Here is a 19,447-nt window from a genome sequence, read left to right on the forward strand (position 1 = left end):
CACACTCGAGTAAAGTGCCAGTGATATTTTTTTAGAGAACCAAGGAAAGTACTGAGTAAACAGTGCTTACACACATCGGTGTATATGGGTAAAACCAAAATGAATATAATTGATATTCTTTTAGGAATGTCCCCATTCCAACCATTCCAACTTTTCAGCAAGGTTAAAAACAGGCATCAAATGGATTTCCAAAACACCAGATTTAATGAAATCTTTTTTCTTTCTATGTTTTGGTAGTCTGTGGTAAAATAACTCTTGAATGTTTCATTTGTTTTGTTGAATTTTGACAAATCTAAAATTGATTGGAAACTTTTGCTTGTGCATGAGTTGGTAATAGAACTTATTCTCAGATATTAAAAGTAACAATGACTGCGAACAATACAGTATTGATAGAAGTAGGTCAAACCTTGCGGCAGTTTGTTGTTGCAATGGGCATTTTAGTACAAGCCGCTTGTGGCTGTTAAGTCTCTAAAGGGTTAATATAGTATTTAATTAAAAGCATTCTCTGAACCAAAATGCCTGGTAATTAAAATGTTTCTCTAGATCAGGCCTGTAATTTCTTCATTAAAAGGGTAAGGCCAATTTCCTTCTTGCAAAGGGCTCTTCCGTTAAAAAAAATTAAAGTCTTAAGGAGAACTTTTGAAGGGGCACCAAGGCCAAGAGCAGGGCAACAAAGGCCAGTGCCTCCATGGTCTCTGTGAATGGGGCAGTATTTTGACTGGTGCCGAGTAGTAACTTACTGTTAACACATTGAAGAAGTCATCATCACCTAGAGTACCCATGATAGTGTTGACAGTGTGCTTGGCAATCTCGATTCTGACCCCAGTCATACTCCCACTCGTGTCGACCAAGATGACAATGTCTTTGGGAGATGTAGCAGATGAGATATACCTGTGAACATAAAAGGAGCACCACACACTCAAGAAAAATGTTTAACCTGTGAGAGATTTTCGCTTTCTTGTGTTCACTTGATCCAATTTTGATACCGGGCAAACAAATGCTACAGACGTACTGTGGCGAGGAAGGAAAAATAAATAAACCCCAAAATCCCAAGGAAAAAAATAGCAACCTAAAATAAAAACTTTTAAAAAACCTAAAATATTGTTACGGCCACATGGCTTCCTACGACGCTGAGAAAGCATTGGTAACCATGATTTACATTTTAAAACCATCAATATCTGGAAGCTTGCTTTTTGGTACAATATTGAGAACAGTGGCATAGTCGGGAGAAACCCACCCTCCCCCCCCCAAAAAAAAAAGTAATGAGACCAAGAATGCCTAGTAAGTGAACTTAACCACTGTAGCTCGCCAGACTGAGGAAACCTGTAAACAAAGGTGCTCGCTATATGTATGCAAACCAGAAACACTGGGGTTAATTCCCAACTCTTCAACGATAAGCGTTCTGGGTTCTTTTACCCGCACTACCAACCTGGAAAAGGGGACTTACGGCTTAACGTCCTAATGACCTAACGTCCAATCCAGAGGACAAAGCAAATTATGGTAAAGTACGAGTGCTAAGACAGGGCTTCCAACCTAAACTCTGGTGATCAGAAACGCCAGCGGTTGAGTCCGGTGCCCTTAGCTGCTTGCCCATCCCCTGCCACAAAATCAAATACATATAGTACCCTAAAAAAAAAACAATGCCTCCTACCCCAACCCCCTCGATAAAATCTGCGCTCTGCCGCGGCTTAAGCATTATTTCTAAAAAGGTTGATTTTAAATCCCAGGCTCTGCCATTTCCAAGCATGCTAAAAAAGGAACACATAATCAGAGAAATAATAAGGCTTATTATAGGCCGGAGCATTGGTTTTGTCATGAAGTACTAATTAAAAACTAGCTGCAACCTGCTCACCAACTAAAAGGACCTCTCTGGTACATTAAAAAAAAAAGTTAATGGCCTAAAGCTTCGACCCTTGCAGAATCTTTGTCGAAGGTTAAACAAAAACAGTACTAATTAGCTAATGTCCAAAGGCTTATATAATCAATTCAGTAACGAGCATGTTACACCTGGTGCAGACAGGTCCAATATAGAGTCGCGCCAACCGAATAGATTCAGAGGAGTGACTCCAGGTCCGACCCAAATAAACTTTGGTTTTAGACAGGCGAACTTAACATAACATCTAAATTGCGAGGGTCGTGGGTTTGAATCCCACCCGAGTAACATGCCTGTGATTTTTTTTCACAGGACTCGGGAAAGTACTGAGTATACAGTGCTAACACACATCGATGTATGGGGGAAAAAAAATTTAAAAAATTATATACTTTATCCCGATGCAAATTTAACATCTCTTATATCTAAATTAGGTTTGACTCATGACAAGATTGGAATCTGAAACCTGAAGACCCTCTATGGGTCGTGTTTTTATAAATAAAAAAACATTTTGTTGGGTACACCCCTTTTGCCGTAATAGGCCATTACGCATAGCACTTGGTAAAAATTGGAAGCCTCAAGTATAAATTGAGTTGCGGCAAAAAAAAGTTCAGTTTTTAAACTCATAAATGTTTTGAATCTACAATAAAACTCTGGTTCATGGCATAAAGGAACCAGTGTAAAAGGCATAAAGCCTTTCATTTGAAAGCACACAATTCTACACAACAAGGGTGTTTTTTCTTCTTTCATTATTTTCTTGCAACTTCAATGACCAATTGAGTCAAACATTTTTATAGGTTTGTCATTTTGTGCACTGTTATGATACACTGGGGGACATCTTTGACAATTGCCAAAAGTATACCTCGCTTTTTATGTTTACAATATGTTCCTACAGGGTCTTGTGAGCAGTGAACATGATATGCCTTTTACGCACTAATGGTAATTCATTGTCAGAACCAATATTTAAAAGGCTGGGCTTATATTCAAAATAGGAATATTGGACAGGAATACAGTTGTATTTCAATAAAATGGCGTTCTTCATTTGGAACTGTAATAATGACAGCAAGAGGCTGATATGGGCATACTTAAAAACCATTAGGCCTATGACTACCTTAAAAGTCTTTGTCAACCATTATGGATTGACAATCGTACAGAAAAATATATAAAATACCACAAAGGAAACAGACTTCCCTAGGGAACCGGCACAGTAATCGGGAGGTCATTGGTTCGAATCCCCAATTGTTCAACCCCAAATCAGGAAAGTAAAAAAATCAGAGGCATCAACAAATGCTGTGTCCCCTTTAGACCCAGGTGGTTTGAGATATAATTGAAACTGACTTACCATCCGCGCTTTCGGCAGTCGTATAAATCCAGACCTTGTGAGTCCTTCTCCCATTGAATTCCTGTACAATCAAAAATAAGAATATACATGTAAGCTTCAGACTTTGAGTTTTGAACAATAAGAATTTTAAGCTTCAGGCTCTAAAATTACACAAATTTCCTTCGAAAAAGGTAGAACCTTTACAAATCTCAAAACACCTTTCATAGGATTGTCAGAACCAGTTCAGTACTTAGATGTCATTTACATGCTTTCATTACATTGCACCTAAGTGTTGGTGTTGTAATTTCTTTTTAGTAGTTGAACCTGTCAGATGCAATTGAAGGGCTGTGAGATTTTAACACTTGTGACTGAACAATAATGGAATCTCATGAGGTTTACATGGCTTGGAGCTGTGCTCCACAACTTGTTCATAAAACGCCAATAAAGCTAAAGGCTGAAAAGCATTGACTTCTTACGGTGATAAGTAAGATTTGAAACCTTGCACAGTAGAAATACAATATAGTAAAGGTTTGCGGTAACGCCATGTAATGCTAATCTCTAGTTGAGTTGCGGTGGTTTTGAAAAGAACCGTAAATTACAACTCGATGTTGCGATCAGTGTGCTTTGATCGTCATCTGTCGATCAGCAGGATACCTCAAATACCACAACTTGGACACGTGATGACATGGTAGTTGGCTGGTACGAGCATTTGAATTACCCAGTTTGGGATCTAATAAAGATTAATTGCATTGAATTGAATTGGTAATCTTAGCATAATTTTGTTGTTCTTCACTACTTTTTGTTCACATAAGCAGCTCTATGAAATTGGGCCCAGTCACCCACGTATAAAACAATGTGCTGGATGAATTCCTACTTTTACCATTGACTGAAGCCCTACAATGTGCAGAAACCCAGCCATTGGAAACAAATTATATGTGTAACAAATGTCCTTGTGGCTGTCTGACTTCAGAACGTAATTAAAATGCACACCAATGATTACAATGGGGTACCATTACGCATGTTAACTGCACATGAACCGTAGCAGCTTTTTAACGCTTGTCTGCATATGACAACAGCAAAAAAGAATGGGTAATTTTTTTGGTTTAATTGTGTCACTTGAAGCAAGACAATTGGCATTATGATTTACTATGCATGATAGAAAATGCCTCCGTTTCGCAAAGGGTCAAATTTGATGCGACGCTCAAGGTTTGTACGTAGGCGAACGCGCTCAAACCCTTTTACACTGATATTTATTGATTGCCAACAAATGTATGGCTATCTGTGCATTATGTAACTCATCAGCTGTCTTCAACGAAAATGTGACCACATTCTCTTTAATATTGGCTTTCAATTCACCTGCGTAACCATTTCAAAATTCTTCTTCTTTTGTACAAACTAAGTTGTTCATAATTTGGCACCGGTATAACTCCAAAATCTCTTAGTTTTATTTCACTATCATCAGCTACGTGACACCTTTGCTCTTTTTCCACCGCTCATTTCCAGCTTTTCCCGAGACCACGCACCATGATGGCGATCCTGTCAATGTGAATAGTCTGGTTACAGCACTTAGAAAAATACACATTAAGTGCTATATAAATGTTGTAATTAGTATTATAAGTAAACCAACTGGGAATAAAATAAATAAAACAAGTGTTCTTTTGTACGGCCAAACATAATTAAACAATTAACATTCCAGCCTCTTCAGGCACGTTAATCTAATCGACGAACCAGACACCCACACACCTATACAACCTTTCCTTACCATTTCTATACAAATACAGCATAAGTGCTTCACGCTTGACGCTTGAGTGGTCAGTTAAACAATGCTATAACAATTTTCAAAACAATTACCATGGGAAGCAGCCTCTACCAGTAATGTGCTGGTATACGTAGCTTTGAACTGGTAATGATGGTATTTTTTGCACTTTGTTCGTAATCAGCCTTTCTTGTTGCCCCTTTTTCTCATTGTGTCTCCTTTAATTCTTCTTCTAGCAGTTCTTTATACCTTTTTTTTCAATAGACCATCTTTATAATTATTATGTGTACGTTCATTTTGCAATAATATGGACAAAATGTTGAGTAGAAGTGCTAACCCTAATTTGTCTCACCAAGACAATCATTATGACTGTGAAACTGTTTTGCTAATTTCTCAAAAACTAAAGCAACTCAGAAATCTTTAAACCGTGCAAGTTTCATGTAAATCTGTGCTGTTTGTGTTTTATGTCATACAAAAAAGTACCCAAACCCTTTAAGGAATCCATTACTATTTTGACATATTGCGTTGTTGAGAGCCAAGCGTAGTCATTACAAAGTCAGAGTGTCTTCTCACCCATCTTGTCATTTGCTATTGCAAGGAATTCAATAAAGAGGAACGACTCGAGTAACTTATCAAGATCTCAGTCTCCATATAGATTGAAAGTTGAAGACACAGGTGAGCACCGTGACCCTTGTACTCTCATCGTGAGTGGACGGTACCTTGACGGTACCTCTACTTGAGCGATCAAGACTTCCTGAGTCAGAGAGCGTGGGTGTGAACCATCTGACCATCACACGCCACTTGACGTCCTTGGGGTGATGTTTTAAAGGCAAGGTATACTTTTGGTAATTGTCAAAGTATTCTCAAGTTGTGTGTCCCGACAAAAGCTTAAAATAACAAACCTGTGAAAAGTTGTTGGGCTCAGTTGGTAACCAAGTTTCTAAAAAATAATAGAAGAAAAACCACCCTCCATGCAGAGAATTGTTTGCTTTCATTTGATGACTGAAAGGCTTCATGCCTGGAGCCTTTCTCAGATTCAAATCTAAAACTACATTACTTTAAAGAGTGTCATTTCTGACATTGTTTTGTAAAATCAACAGCTATCCATCAGTGCCCTATACCAAGTAAGTTTTAATGGCCATCATTTTTTTGAGTAATTACCAAAGGCATAACTTCCCTATCTATGTTTGGTAGTCACTCTTAACAACTTTTGGCTAGAAGCCTACAGAAGCTTTTGATAGTACAAAGCATTTTGAGAAACAACTTGTTTTCCTTTGTTTTGAAGCAATGCGGTTATGTAAAATAAAATATCAGTTTTTATGCCCAAGAATTAGAATCTACATATAAGAAGTGTTACTGTGAGTACACTTCTCAGATTGTGTATTCCCATTAGGGATTATTCGTCTTCCATGGAAATATTCGTAGCGTAGGGGAGAAATTAGGGAAATCAAACCAATGCCTGATAACTCGCCAACGCATCAGTTCATAGCAACGGTCAACAAACTACCAATTGACAGCTAGCCTACATGTAGATTAAATTTCTGTCTCTTTCATTGATTTACACACAGCAGTTGCAGAAAAAAAAACCTGAACCAAAGCAAACAGCTTGTCCACTTCCCTTCCACTTAACCATGACTCCTTCACGACAACAGTCAACATTGTCCCAATTGACAATTGTAATAGATTGCAGCACTTACTGACAGAAATGTTGACTTAGTCCAGGTCTTATTTCAAAGATTTATTTAGAGAGCAACATTGATCATTCCAGCTTAAGGAAACTCCCAGAAGTCTCTTCCCGCAATCGCTCAGGTCTCTTGTACAATACGATGCTGCTTAAAGGCACTAGCTCTGCATAACTAGGCAGAGTCACACTGCAGTGAAAACAAAAACAATAACTATCATGACGCAACGAGAATGCATTCTATTGGTTAAGTGAGCATGTGCGTATTCTGCGTGGAGCTATCCAACCAATAGAATCATTCTCTTTGCGTCGTGACTTTTATCGTTTTCGTTATCTCTGCAGTGTGACTCGGCCTCAAAGACCCCGGACACTATTGGTAATTGTCAAAGACTAGTGTTCTTTCTCGGTGTATCTCAACATATGCATAAAATAACAAACCTGTAAAAATTTGAGATCAATTGGTTGTCTTAGTTGCGAGATAATAATGAAAGAAAAATAACACCTTGTCACACGAAGTTGTGTGCTTTCAGATGCTTGATTTCGAGACATCAAATTTTACATCTGAGGTCTCAAAATCAAATTCGCGGAAAATTACTTCTTTCTCGAAAACTACGTCACTTCAGAGGGAGCCGTAACTCACAATGTTTTATACTATCAACCTCTCCCCATTACTCGTTACCAAGTAAGGTTTTATGCTAATAATTATTTTGAGTAACTACCAATAGTGTCCACTGCCTTTAATGCAGTCTTGGCGTAGTATAGCCCCATAAATAGTGACAATAAGCTGGACTACCTCTGCTCCTTGGCCTTACTTGCACCAAAATGTGTAAAATTTTCTGAAAATCAAATCAAATGACTATTGTCTTATTAGGCTATTTGTTAGAATTTTGCGAAACAAAACTACAAAACACGCTTGACGCGAACGAGTCTGGTTACGATATCTGTATCTGTATTCGTATTCGCGAAACCTCTCTATATTATTCTTTTGCAACTTCGATGACCAATTGAGTCACAGCTTTGTTATATATGCATATGTTGGGATACAAGTGATAACACTGGTCTTCGACAATTACCAAAGGTGTCCAGTGCCTTTGCAAGCCGGGGAGGGTATACCTGTGGCAATTACTCCAAAAATCCCCAGCAGTCCATCCTGCACTCACTTTCGTCCTTTCTACAACACAACGCTGCCTAATAACCCTGTAAGGGCAGATGATCTTAAGATCACGCTCCCTGTAGTTTACAGTTGTGTGAAATGTGTTACCACTGACTCGCCAGTGTAAATTGACTGAAGTCATTCCAGGTAGAGACTTTTGACAGTAATCCATTCACCTTAACAGGTTCTCTGGATCCCTCGAGAGTTGGGTCTCACAACCTGACCCGTGGATTGTCACAGCGTACTAATCAATCTACAAATAAAGGTGTGTAGAATATTGATGCAACTTTAGACCTTTCAAGTGAGATGAAACAAAATCCCCCCAGACCAACTGACTCCTTCTTGAGAAATAAGAGAAGCTTGAATGCAATAGATAGCTGATCAATATTTCTCCATGATTTCTGAGTTTTGTGCTTGATTTTAGGTTATTTGTGTCTAAAGCCGCGTTCACATTGGACTTTTTAGGGGTTAACTAAACCAGCAATTGGATAATTTGACCATTATTTTCAGTCCAATGCAAACAGCCCAGGATTTAAGGCTAGTTCCTGTCCTAAGTCAAAATAGGACTATAATCACATGTACAACCTTTTTGTAAAATCCACCCCAGGTAAATTTAACATAGGAAACTTAATACAAACTTAATAGTTTAAACTGCATGGCCATTTTCTGCCCAGGTAAAATAAATATTTAAGTTTATATAGCGCTTTTTCACTCCCGAATGGGTGTCTCAAAGCGCTTCAAATTATTACCCCTGGTCACTGGGCCTTAATTCACTCCTTAAACCATCTCAGCTCCCTGGGAGTATACATGTACAGCCTCGTGCAACAAATTCGCTACTCGGCTAAATCAATCACAATAACCATCTCTGAACCTCACAGGTCCCCATTTACCCCTGGGTGGAGAGAAGCAATAATAGTTAAGTGTCTTGCTCAGGGACACAAGTGTCACGACCGGGATTCAAACCCACACTCTGCTGAACAGAATCAGCAGAGCTTGAATTCGGTGCTCTTAACCGCTCGGCCACGACACCCCAACCTGGTCAAACTAACCAAGCCTAAAAGTCCCCAATTAATCTTTCCGATTAAACCGGCAAGTGAAATACCACATCCGGTTCGCTGCACAGTCATGATCATGTGACCTCTGACACGCATGAATTGCATAGGCCATGGCAAAACAGCATTATACAGCAATCAAAAAAGGTTTACACTGTTTGCTTTCATTGTTTTTCCTTACTTTTATTTGACACGCTTCTGCGCAACCATTGTTTACTAGCTAGGTAGATAGATGGTCCACCGACCATAGATTTGTAATCAATGAGGACTTACCAGGATAATTTCTGAAGAATCCAGTATTATGACCAAAGTATTGCCAGGTTAATGTTGGATCAGCTTCGTAGTTCTGCTGAAACACATCGTCAAGAAACTCTGTCTCTTCAACGCCGTTTAAGACATCAGGACCTTCAAGAAAAGAGGAACATAAGAAATCTTATTTCAGGCAAAGTATACCTTTGGTTTTTGGAACTGCTCGATTGCTTTAAAGGGTTTTGGTACCTTTTATAGATCAAGTTTTTTGCAATTACAAGAGTTCCTACTCACAAAATGTACACCCCCCCCTTTAAGGATAGAAGATATTAGTTAAGTGTTGAAGAGACTAACTCTTCATCAAAGTATGTCAACGATCCTGTGAAAAGATTCAAGTTCAAACATTTTGAGCCACTTTTGCTTTTATGGGTTTATGACATGTTAACCGACTTACTACAAACCAGAAATAACACAAATTAATTAAAAAAATAAAAAATAAACAATCATCCTCTTTCTTTATGAAATTTGTGTCAATCATTTTACTGTAGTTTAAAGCCAAAAAATACTATTATTGTCTTTTTCTATGTAAGTTGTTTATGTAATCCAATTTGAAGTAGTCCTAGAATTTAAAGCTTTTAAGTTTTGAAAATTGTCAATCATTTTGACCCAGTAATAGCATTGTCACAATTTACTGTCAAACTATTTGTTTTAAATGACCTTAAGAGATGCTTTATTTAATTTCTGACCATAATTTGTTTTGTTCACTTCTTTTGTACCCACAGCCCATTACTCCACCGCATCTATAGTCATAGACTTGCAGACAAGTCGTTAAATGTTTGTGGCAATAAGAGCGTTACAACTCTCTATGTGGACACTGGCAATGTTCTCGCGGAATGCAGGCCCCAGCAAGACTAACTGCTCTTGCGACTATAAGCATCTCTTAATATTCATGCATGACATCACAATTTTAATCCAAAATGAGGCCATCAGCTCACGTCACGCCACCACCAGTACCAGCCACTTGATCCTAGTTGCAGTGGCTGTGCCGATGGCCTGGTTTTGGGTTAGAATGGTGACGTCATGCATGAATATTAAGAGAGGCGTATGGTCTCATGGGGGGTAGTCGTCCAGGGCCAGCAGCTGTGGGCGAGATCAGTGATCTCGCGAGATCAGTCTGTGATCGCGGTGAGCTTTATACTGTATTACACTATCATGACAATAAAGACTTTTCCACAAGTCTACTCTAGTCCCAATGTACAAGATCAGCATTCAGTGTTTCCAATACTGGTTTTACACTGATGTGTTTGGGCACTGTATACTCAGTTCTTTCCCTGGGCTCTCCGAACAAAAATCGCAGGCAAGTTACTTGGATGGGATTCGAACCCATGACCTTTGCAAATCTAGAGCAGTGTCTAACCAATTAGACCACAGAGATTGGTTGGTAGCTAGAGGCAGTCCGAATCATAAGCTTTAATAGATGTTAAATTTGCATCGGGGATCCAACAACTCAAACACATTTTTACTGCAGACACAATAACCCTTAACCAGGCCTTGAAAACATGCAAAGGCAATACATTTATTTTGTGTCATTGAGACATATGCTGGTATGACTTGGATTAAACACATGATTTGTTTTTAATCCGATGCGGGTTGACTAATGTCCTTCAGTTGAATTGCTTATTAAATCATGATATTTTTTAAATGGTTAATAAACATTTCATACCATAGACATAATAGTTTATGCACCATATCAGACACATTAATCCTACATTCATAAATACCTCAGACAGTTTCGCTATTCCTATTGGTGGAGAGCGCGTCACGTGGGTGTGTTTATACCTTTGTATATGACCGGTAAAAAGTGTTAATTCGTGAGCGTGACACGCGACCTTGCACCTGTTCTTACAAGGAAGTTTCTTCATTCCTATTGGTCGAGAGCAACGGCTGAAACAGTTGTGCCAGATCACGCGATACGCGAGACACGACAGCATTCCCTGAGGGCGGCGGAGGGCTTTACCATTTCATAGCTGGAGGGGTGTTGCGTTGAAAGAAATCATTTAACAATTAAAATTTTTGCATTTATTTTACTTTTTTTACCAAAAAGTGATGATGTTTTTGACCGAAAAGGTATTTATGAATGGGAATCAAAGTGAGGCCTGGTTCTTTATAATTTACCTCGACTTCGTCTCGGTAAAATTATCGAGAACCAGGCCTCGTTGGGATTAAACCTCTTCACCACACATTGATTCCCTCATCACATTCCAAATGACATTCTAAAAAAAAGTACAGTACTAAACACTTGCTCTACTAGATTTTATTAGCAAAAGAATATCTGTTAATTTATAATAGAAATCTGTATTATGAAAAAAAGGACAGCCATTTCTGTCTGTCTGTCTGTCTGTCTGTACTGCATTGTTTTCCAAGTTACCGGAGTGTTGAGAACAGTTTAAAAACTCATCTGCATTAAGAAGCACTTTGTTCACTCTATTCTCTAGTTAGGTGACGCTACTTTCATTTGCTTGTTGGTTGTGTTTTGTACAAAGTTTCCATTGAAATTTACCTTTGAGGGTAGAGATGGTTCTTGTGATTGATTTAGCTGAGTAGGCATATTTCCCCAGGGAGCTGAGATGGTTTAAGGAATGAATTAAGGCCCAGTGACCAGGGGTCGATTTCACAAAGAGTTAGGACTAGGACTAGTCCTAGAAGATATACAAATTGCATGGATAGTCCTAAGTTAGGACGAGTAACTGGTCGTAACTCGAGATAAGACTAGTCCTAACTCTTTGTGAAATCCACCCCAGGGGTAATAATGTTGGAAGCGCTTTGAGACGCCCTTCGGGTGTGAAAAGTGCTCTATAAAAACTGGTTATTATTATTACAAAAACAGGTTATTGTTATTATTATTATTATTACTTGTATTATTAAGAGGGAGAGGGAAATTATCACACACTTACCAAAGTTATAAACATTTGCTGGGACCTGCACAGTACTCTGATTGATGTTAACTGAAATGTTATTGAAGTGAACGTTGGGGTCCAGATGAAATCGTTTTCTTAGTTGTGCATCTCTGTCGTCTCTACCCGTAGTTTCCGTATTAATCAGATTGGAATTGAAGTACTCAAACTGGTCATGAAATCAAGGGAAAAGATGAAGGACATTAAGGGAAGGTTTCACTCTTTAAAATAATGGCAACACAAAACTGAATTTGTTAGAAGTAAAGCAGCAGACCTGATACTTCATGGAGGCAACAAAGGCGACTGCCTCCTTGCCCCCCTGGTCATTGGTGCCCTTGAAATGCTCCAGCAGAACAGAAGTTTACAATTTTCTCACTTGGTGCCCTACCAAGGACAAAATGCCTTGGTGCCCTTGCCCTTTCATACAGGACTGCAGAAGCTTTTGATAGAGCATTTTCAGAATCATACCACATATAAGTAATGTGGTTATGGAAAAGTGTATCAGTTTTTACACCTCAACATTTGAATATGAGAAGCGTGACTGACAGAAACCTTTCCCAGATTGTGTATTCCACTAACAGAGTATTCTTCCTGCGTGGACATAATCGCTCCGGATTTTTGGCAATATCTCAAAAACAGGACAACCTTTTAAAATGAAATTTACAGATTTACAGAATTGTTGACAAAAAGTGCATTTATGAAAGGAATAAAAGAGTGGCAACAGTCTTGAACCGACAGGGTGGAGGTCGTGCAATAACCTTGCAGGGCCGTGGCCGTGTGATTAAGGCCCTTGACCTGACGGCCACGAACCCCTTGGCCATGACCGAATGTTCAAGACCTCGTCCCACTCGGTTTTTCCCTGAATAATGTACACCGGCATTTTGACTGGTAGATCAATTCTGCTGAGCACCTTTTTATGAATAACACTCTGAGATAAAAAATTCTACTAAGAGATTTTAAAATCTCCGAGTCAAAGCGCTCCTTGAATATTTGTCTGGATTTTTCTGCCTTTTGTTAACCTGGAAATGCCATCGCCTAGAGTCCTCGTTGCATGAATTGTGTCTTGCCGGAAACTGCTACAGTCCCAAGGCACTTTCCATGATTCATGGTCTTCTTTAAAGGGATAGGGTGACCAGCCAAAGTAGGGTCCCAGGTCGAAATTCCAGTTGAACCTTGTTAAACTGGGTTTAACTGGAACTAGTTGAAACCAGTTGATAAACTAGTTAAACACAGTTAAAACCAGTTGGTTTAATATGGAAAATGGACAGAGACCAACTGGTTTATAATTTCAACCTAGTTGAACACAGTTAAACCTAGTCCAAACCAGTTGGTTAATATGGAAAATGGACGAGTTTGATCACTAGTTGAACCAGTTGACCCCAGTTAACTAGGTTCAACTGGAATTTTGACCTGGGGTGTCACATGTACAATATGTGACTGGTACCATGGTTTTTGAAATATTGCATGGTTTAACTTTGCGAATCAACACGGTTGGAGAAAACAATTTGACTCCTCAAAATGTTGCCTGCATGTTTTTAGTTCACAATGTTTAAGGAAAACTGTACAATTTCGAGGCATATTTGTGTGGATCATTAAAACATCTTTCTAACCAATTCATTTCATAAAAAAACAGTTACAAACGCTTTTCATAGACCAACTCGCCCGGTCTAAGGCAACGTGTCCCTTTAACCATAGATATGAAGTAACCCTACGCCATATTTCAGTCCCAGACATTTTTTGGGCTCCAAGAGAATCAAGATTATTGGCTGACAAAGTGAATAGGGATAGAGAGCATTCTAAAGATGCTCTAATGCACACAATGGAAGGCGCCAGTCTTCAGCAACATCTTGAATCCATCGACATCTGGCAATGACAGACATTGATATTACTCCATCATGAACTTTGAGTCCTGATTTTCTAAAGATTTTTCAGTTTAATCCAAGATACCCTTAAAAAGGGGCTCCATGGTCAAATTCAGTTTTGTGATGCACTCATAGTCCAATAGACAGAGTCGTAATAAAAGTGGGGACAAAGTTGTTGGCTATGACATGAATCCATACTCACTGTGAATGAAGAAAATGTTGTATAATTTAACTGTAGAAGTTTCAGCTCCATAAGTTGTCAAGTTGTTAAGAAAAGAAGGTGAAAATCACAGAGCAATGTTTTCAGAAGAGTCGCGTAAATCCGCTGTACATGCAAAAGTAGTTTTCGCCTTACTTAAAGATGAAAATTATTTTTGTGAAATTGTTTTACTAATTTCTCATAAAGTACAGCACCTCAGCAAGTAATATTAAAGGGAAGCTTTCTACCATCATTATCTTTAAACCGTGTAAGTTTAATGTAAATCTGTGGACGTTTGTGGCATCTTTGGTTTCATTATAAATCATAAGCACACTATTGCTCCTTTACTGGCGATTCCTTTGACTAGTTTGATGACTGGAAAGAAACTTTTCTACACAAAACAAAAAACTAGATAGGAAATCAAATCTCAAGTTACCTCCGTAGATTCGTTATAATCGTGATTTTCATGAGCATCTTCAACTTTATTCCTGAGATTCTGAAAGGCAAAAAGAAAAGGAAAAAAAAACATAGTAAAACTTAGTAAAAAGTAACAATTACAGATTTGTAACCCATCAGCGATGGATGATTCTAAAAGTCAAGTTTTATCACTTTGAAGGGAAGGTATACCATTGGTAATCACTCCTCTAAAAACTTATTCCACTCGCGCTTGAGCGATAACTTATAATAGCGCCCTGGTCATTTGGGTCATATAACATTCCTTTAATCTTTCTCAGCTCCTTGGGGGGTATACAACCTGAGTCCGAATCCGAATTGGCGGCTACGGCTATGGCTACGGCTGTTGCTAATGGTGTTGCTAAGGACGTCCTATACCTCAACACGTGTTGACGCGGAAATCTAGCCGTAGCCGTAGCTGTAGCACCTAATTCGGACAAGGCCTGAGTAACTGAAGCCTCCAAAGGCTTTTTCATACACAATATCAACCTGTACCCTCGCAGGTACCAAATTCCTTGGGTGAAGAACCCTTTCAAAATTCGACTTCAGAGAGGAAAAAAAAGCGACCACAAAATTGTCTCTTGAAATGCGGAGACAGACACGAAGAGTGGGAACTGCAACCCCAAATAGAATGATCAATGCATAGAGTGCAGTTCTCTTCATCGAAACATAAACCTCTGCGCCAACACGCCTCCGAGCAAGCGAATTCTCATTCAAATCAATCACAATCACATTTTACATGTAAGATACAATTTGTAACTCAACCCAGCGTTGCCTGCATACAAATCTAGCTGTATATATGACTACATGCCATTAGGCTCAATGTGACACCAGTGACATGGATACCAACATGATAAGACTGATTTATATGACGAGACCCTCATATGCAAGGACACGACTAAGAGTTATATGTGGATATAAACTTCAATAAGTTTAACTGTCAACGTTCTCTTAAAGGCACTGGACACATTTGGTAATTGTCAAAGCCCATGCAGTACTCACTTGGTGTATCCAAACATCTGTCAAAGTTAAACAATTACAGTATGGCTTCTTATACAGTGCCCTCAGGTCCGTCGCGCTAAGACGCTCATGGCCCTTCATCATTATTCATCATTATTACCCCTGGTCACTGGGCCTTAAATCATTCCTTTAACCCTCTCAGTTAACTTCCCTGGGGAGTATACAGCCTGTGCTGTGAGTTTCTGCTCCAAGCTAATCAGTCACATAAACCATCTCTGCCCTCACGAGGTACCCATTTTACCCCTCTGGATGGAGAGAAGCTTATGGTTAAGTGTCTTGCTCAAGGACACAAGTGCCACGACCAGGATTCAAACCCACACTCTGCTGAACAGAAACACCAGAGCTTGAGTTTGGTGCTCTTATTGGCCACGACACCCCACATAGTTTCAGATCCAACACTACTCGAAAGAGATTCAAACATGGTGCTAAGGCAATCCTCAGCTAATATATACCTTGACTATTAAGGCGACATGTTCACAAACACTAAGCGGAATATCTAGGACCGTGAGTTTTCTCTTCTGTAGAGCATTCTACTTCAACTATCATGGTTGAGACTTTTTGGGACTGGAGGGGCTTCTGTTCACAATGACAAAAATTAATAAAGTCTGCAGCTAACGTTCGTTATTGTATCTTATCCAACGCCACTCAAGACTCAGTGTTCTAGACGACGGTGAAGTTTTATCAGAAAAACCGTAGCTTATTACATCCTAGAGTAACCTCCCACATCAAAGCGAATTTTCGTTCAAATATGACAAACCTCTTGCTTACAAAGCCTATAAATTTCCATGTCAATCAATTTTCTTTTGCGTAAAAAGAAAAAAGAGTAACACATTGAAAGACGATACTTCACGTCTATTTTATCTGCTTAAATTGATCAGACCCAAGTCCCGCACCTTCCTCCGGAGGCCATTTCATTGGCCCTCACCATTTTTAATAATGGTCTGCGGTACGTGACCAATAATATCAAAACGCTACCAGGAAAAGCCCCCCTATAATATTCCCTTATCAGTGACATTTCCCTAGGCAATTAGGAGGGGAAATTAAAATAGCGGGTTTATTATCAGGATCTTGGCTTGGCTGAACCCAGGGAGCATCTTCAGATATATTCTTGTATGACACAAGATTCTGTTTTAAAGCTAAAATTCTTGCTTCTAACAAGATCTCACACATGGGTCCCTATGGGTCCCAAACCTTTCCTCAAAGAATCTTTCTTACAAAACCCTGATTGAACAACATCCTTTTGTTTATTTAAATCACATATTCTATTCCCACTCAGTTTCTTGTCCCCTTAGCCCCCAAAGGATGGAGCTATAAAATGAACACAATGTCAGCGATCAAAATAAGCTCTCGTCAATTATTCTCTCCGATTCTGTACTGAACGACAGCCCCTCTGGATTGGCCCAATTTACATATCCTACACTGTGGCCCAGTGCAGTTGTCTTCAAGTTTCTTCAATCCTTATATGCTTTATATATTTGGTTTGCAGTAACACCATGTGTGTGTCTACTTGCCAAGTAGATTTTGTTCTTTAACGAACATTCTTGCTTTATATTCAACTACCGTGGAGTAGATTTTAGGAATTCAGGAGACTTTATCAGTTCTGAAAAGAACTGTACTGCTTTTTGAGTACTGTCTGAGCAGAAGGTAGCAAACCAGCCGAGACTGCTGTACTTTACCTACCCAGGTCGAAATTCCAGTTGAACCTAGTTAAACTGGAACTAGTTGAAACCAGTTGATAAACTAGTTAAACCCAGTTAAAACCAGTTGGTTTAATATGGAAAATGGACAGAAACCAACTGGTTTATAATTTCAACCTAGTTGAACACAGTTAAACCTAGTCCAAACCAGTTGGTTGATATGTCACTTTCCAGTTGAACCAGTTGACCCCAGTTAACTAGGTTCAACTGGAATTTTGACCTGGGTAGTTAGTGGATATTATTAACTTCACTACTGCGGAGTGGTTCTTAATAAATGGTTCTCAACGTTTCGACTAGCTTGCTCTGAAAAATGATCATTGAATGACATCAAAGTTGAGCTTGACAGTTATCCAGTGGTATTAGAAAACATTATTAGATTCAAATTCTCCCGTTTTCAAGTATCGTGCCTTGATGTAACCTTTGAGTATTTCATCAAGTAGGCATCACACTTCCACATTATTTTTTGAGAAAGCAGCCCCTATCGATGACTGTTTTGGTATGTTTAAAGAACAATATTTTTACAGCTGCCTCCCAGTCAGGTGTGGTATACATAAAGAGTTAATATTTCTTAAGGTGATAGGTACTTCACATACAACTTCTTATCCTTCAATTACTTCACGTCCATGACAAGGTTTCTGCCAGTTTTGTTGACACTTGTTAAGCCTGGAACAAGTTCGCATTGCCCTCAGCTTTTTGCTGACAGCTGATGGCTGATGTTTTCAACCACGAGTAGTGTCCAGTCGTACATGTATCTGGGTGTATGTGCCAGCCAGGTTAAAGGGAAGGTATACATCTTAAAATTAATGGCAATAAAAACTTTTGGTTAGAAGACTACAGCAACTTTCGATAGTATACAGCATTTTGAGAGCAATTTACTTCAAATGTGGTTAAGATATTAGTTTCATGTCCCCAAATTTGAAGTTAATAATAATAATAAAGACTATATAGGGCGCCAAAAGCCACCAAAATGAGGTGCTCGAGGCGCACAGGAGAGGAACCCACACACAGCAAGGAAAATAAGACAATTATAGAACAATTACACATAGGCGAGATTAAACAAAGTGGTTTTCAACTTAATCTTGAAATTCTTGAGATTAGAAATATTGCGGATTTGAAGAGGTACATGTAAGTCATTCCAGAGTGTGGGTCCTGCATGGGAAAATGACCCATGACTTGCTACTCTTAGTAACAAGTAGCCTGCATTTGGTGGAAGATCGGAGAGATCACACAGGAGTATAAGCTTTTACCAAAGAAATTATAGGAGCAGAACCCTTAATGCATTTATGCTTCTCAGTATATGTGTTCCTACACAATACCTTGGCGAAACCTAAAAACTGCGACCATCTTTTAAAATAAAATTTTAGTTTCATTGTATTTGTCTATACAATTATATTGGATTAAAACAGCCGAAAGGTTCCAAAAACCAAAAGGCATGCTTTGCCTTTAAGATACACAAAAGACTCTCACTCTGATAGAGTCTATAAGTCTCCTAAGAAGACAGTTGCAAGAATACAAACAATCACAAAAAGACGAGACATCCACAGAGTTGACTGTTGTTATAAAAACATCCCATATTTTGTCTGTATTCATGCCAAGGGGGTATAGTTCTGGGCTTTATTGACAAGATCCACACAGGAGTAGTTTAATATCAAAAAATGCCCCGAGATGTACATGTGAACGTTGGCATGGGAGGGCCCTGCCTTCATCTCTCTGGCTTCAGATGGAAAATGTGTCTGTGCGACACGCTATCTGTCATTGGATACATCAACGTGTGTCTAACCATCGCTACATGGACACAGAGTCTAGGAAATGCGATGCCAGCCCAGGGCCCCAATCGATGGAACTAGCACAGTCCCAGTATTCATATACATGGGATCTATTTCTACGAGTTTATACGGCCCCTCAAATTTCATATCCGAAATGCATTTTTTGGGCACGCATGCTCGGCAATAGAGTACCCGCTCTGGGCAAGGTGGCATTGCCTTCGATGGCTTGGTGGGTTGGCGTTTCTACGTTCGACGGCCCGAGGAGAAAGAGAGAAGAACAAACGTGTCGAATGTTTAGATAAGTGAAAAAGGGTACACGGTAGGGAGGTGAATATACAGTGGTAAAACAAAATGCTATCTCGTATTGACTCTGTAAATATTGAGTTGTTAGAATAACATGAAACAGAGTGCTAT

The 19,447-nt window shown here is 39.1% G+C and overlaps 1 protein-coding gene across 1 annotated transcript in view; it reads right to left on the reverse strand.

Annotated features, from left to right (window-relative positions):
- LOC117307271 (voltage-dependent calcium channel subunit alpha-2/delta-3-like) overlaps nucleotides 1-19,447 on the reverse strand; it is a 120,221-nt gene that overhangs the window by 59,910 nt on the left and 40,864 nt on the right. Inside the window, exons 4-8 of the mRNA XM_033791982.1 lie at nucleotides 14,534-14,593; nucleotides 12,037-12,205; nucleotides 9,107-9,238; nucleotides 3,213-3,273; nucleotides 741-891 (exon numbers count right to left, since the gene is read on the reverse strand). Coding sequence (XP_033647873.1) covers nucleotides 741-891; nucleotides 3,213-3,273; nucleotides 9,107-9,238; nucleotides 12,037-12,205; nucleotides 14,534-14,593 — 573 coding nt within the window. The remainder of the gene's footprint in view (nucleotides 1-740; nucleotides 892-3,212; nucleotides 3,274-9,106; nucleotides 9,239-12,036; nucleotides 12,206-14,533; nucleotides 14,594-19,447) is intronic.

The sequence above is a fragment of the Asterias rubens genome, chromosome 2, assembly GCF_902459465.1.
Source record: "Asterias rubens chromosome 2, eAstRub1.3, whole genome shotgun sequence".
NCBI classification, from domain to species: domain Eukaryota; kingdom Metazoa; phylum Echinodermata; class Asteroidea; order Forcipulatida; family Asteriidae; genus Asterias; species Asterias rubens.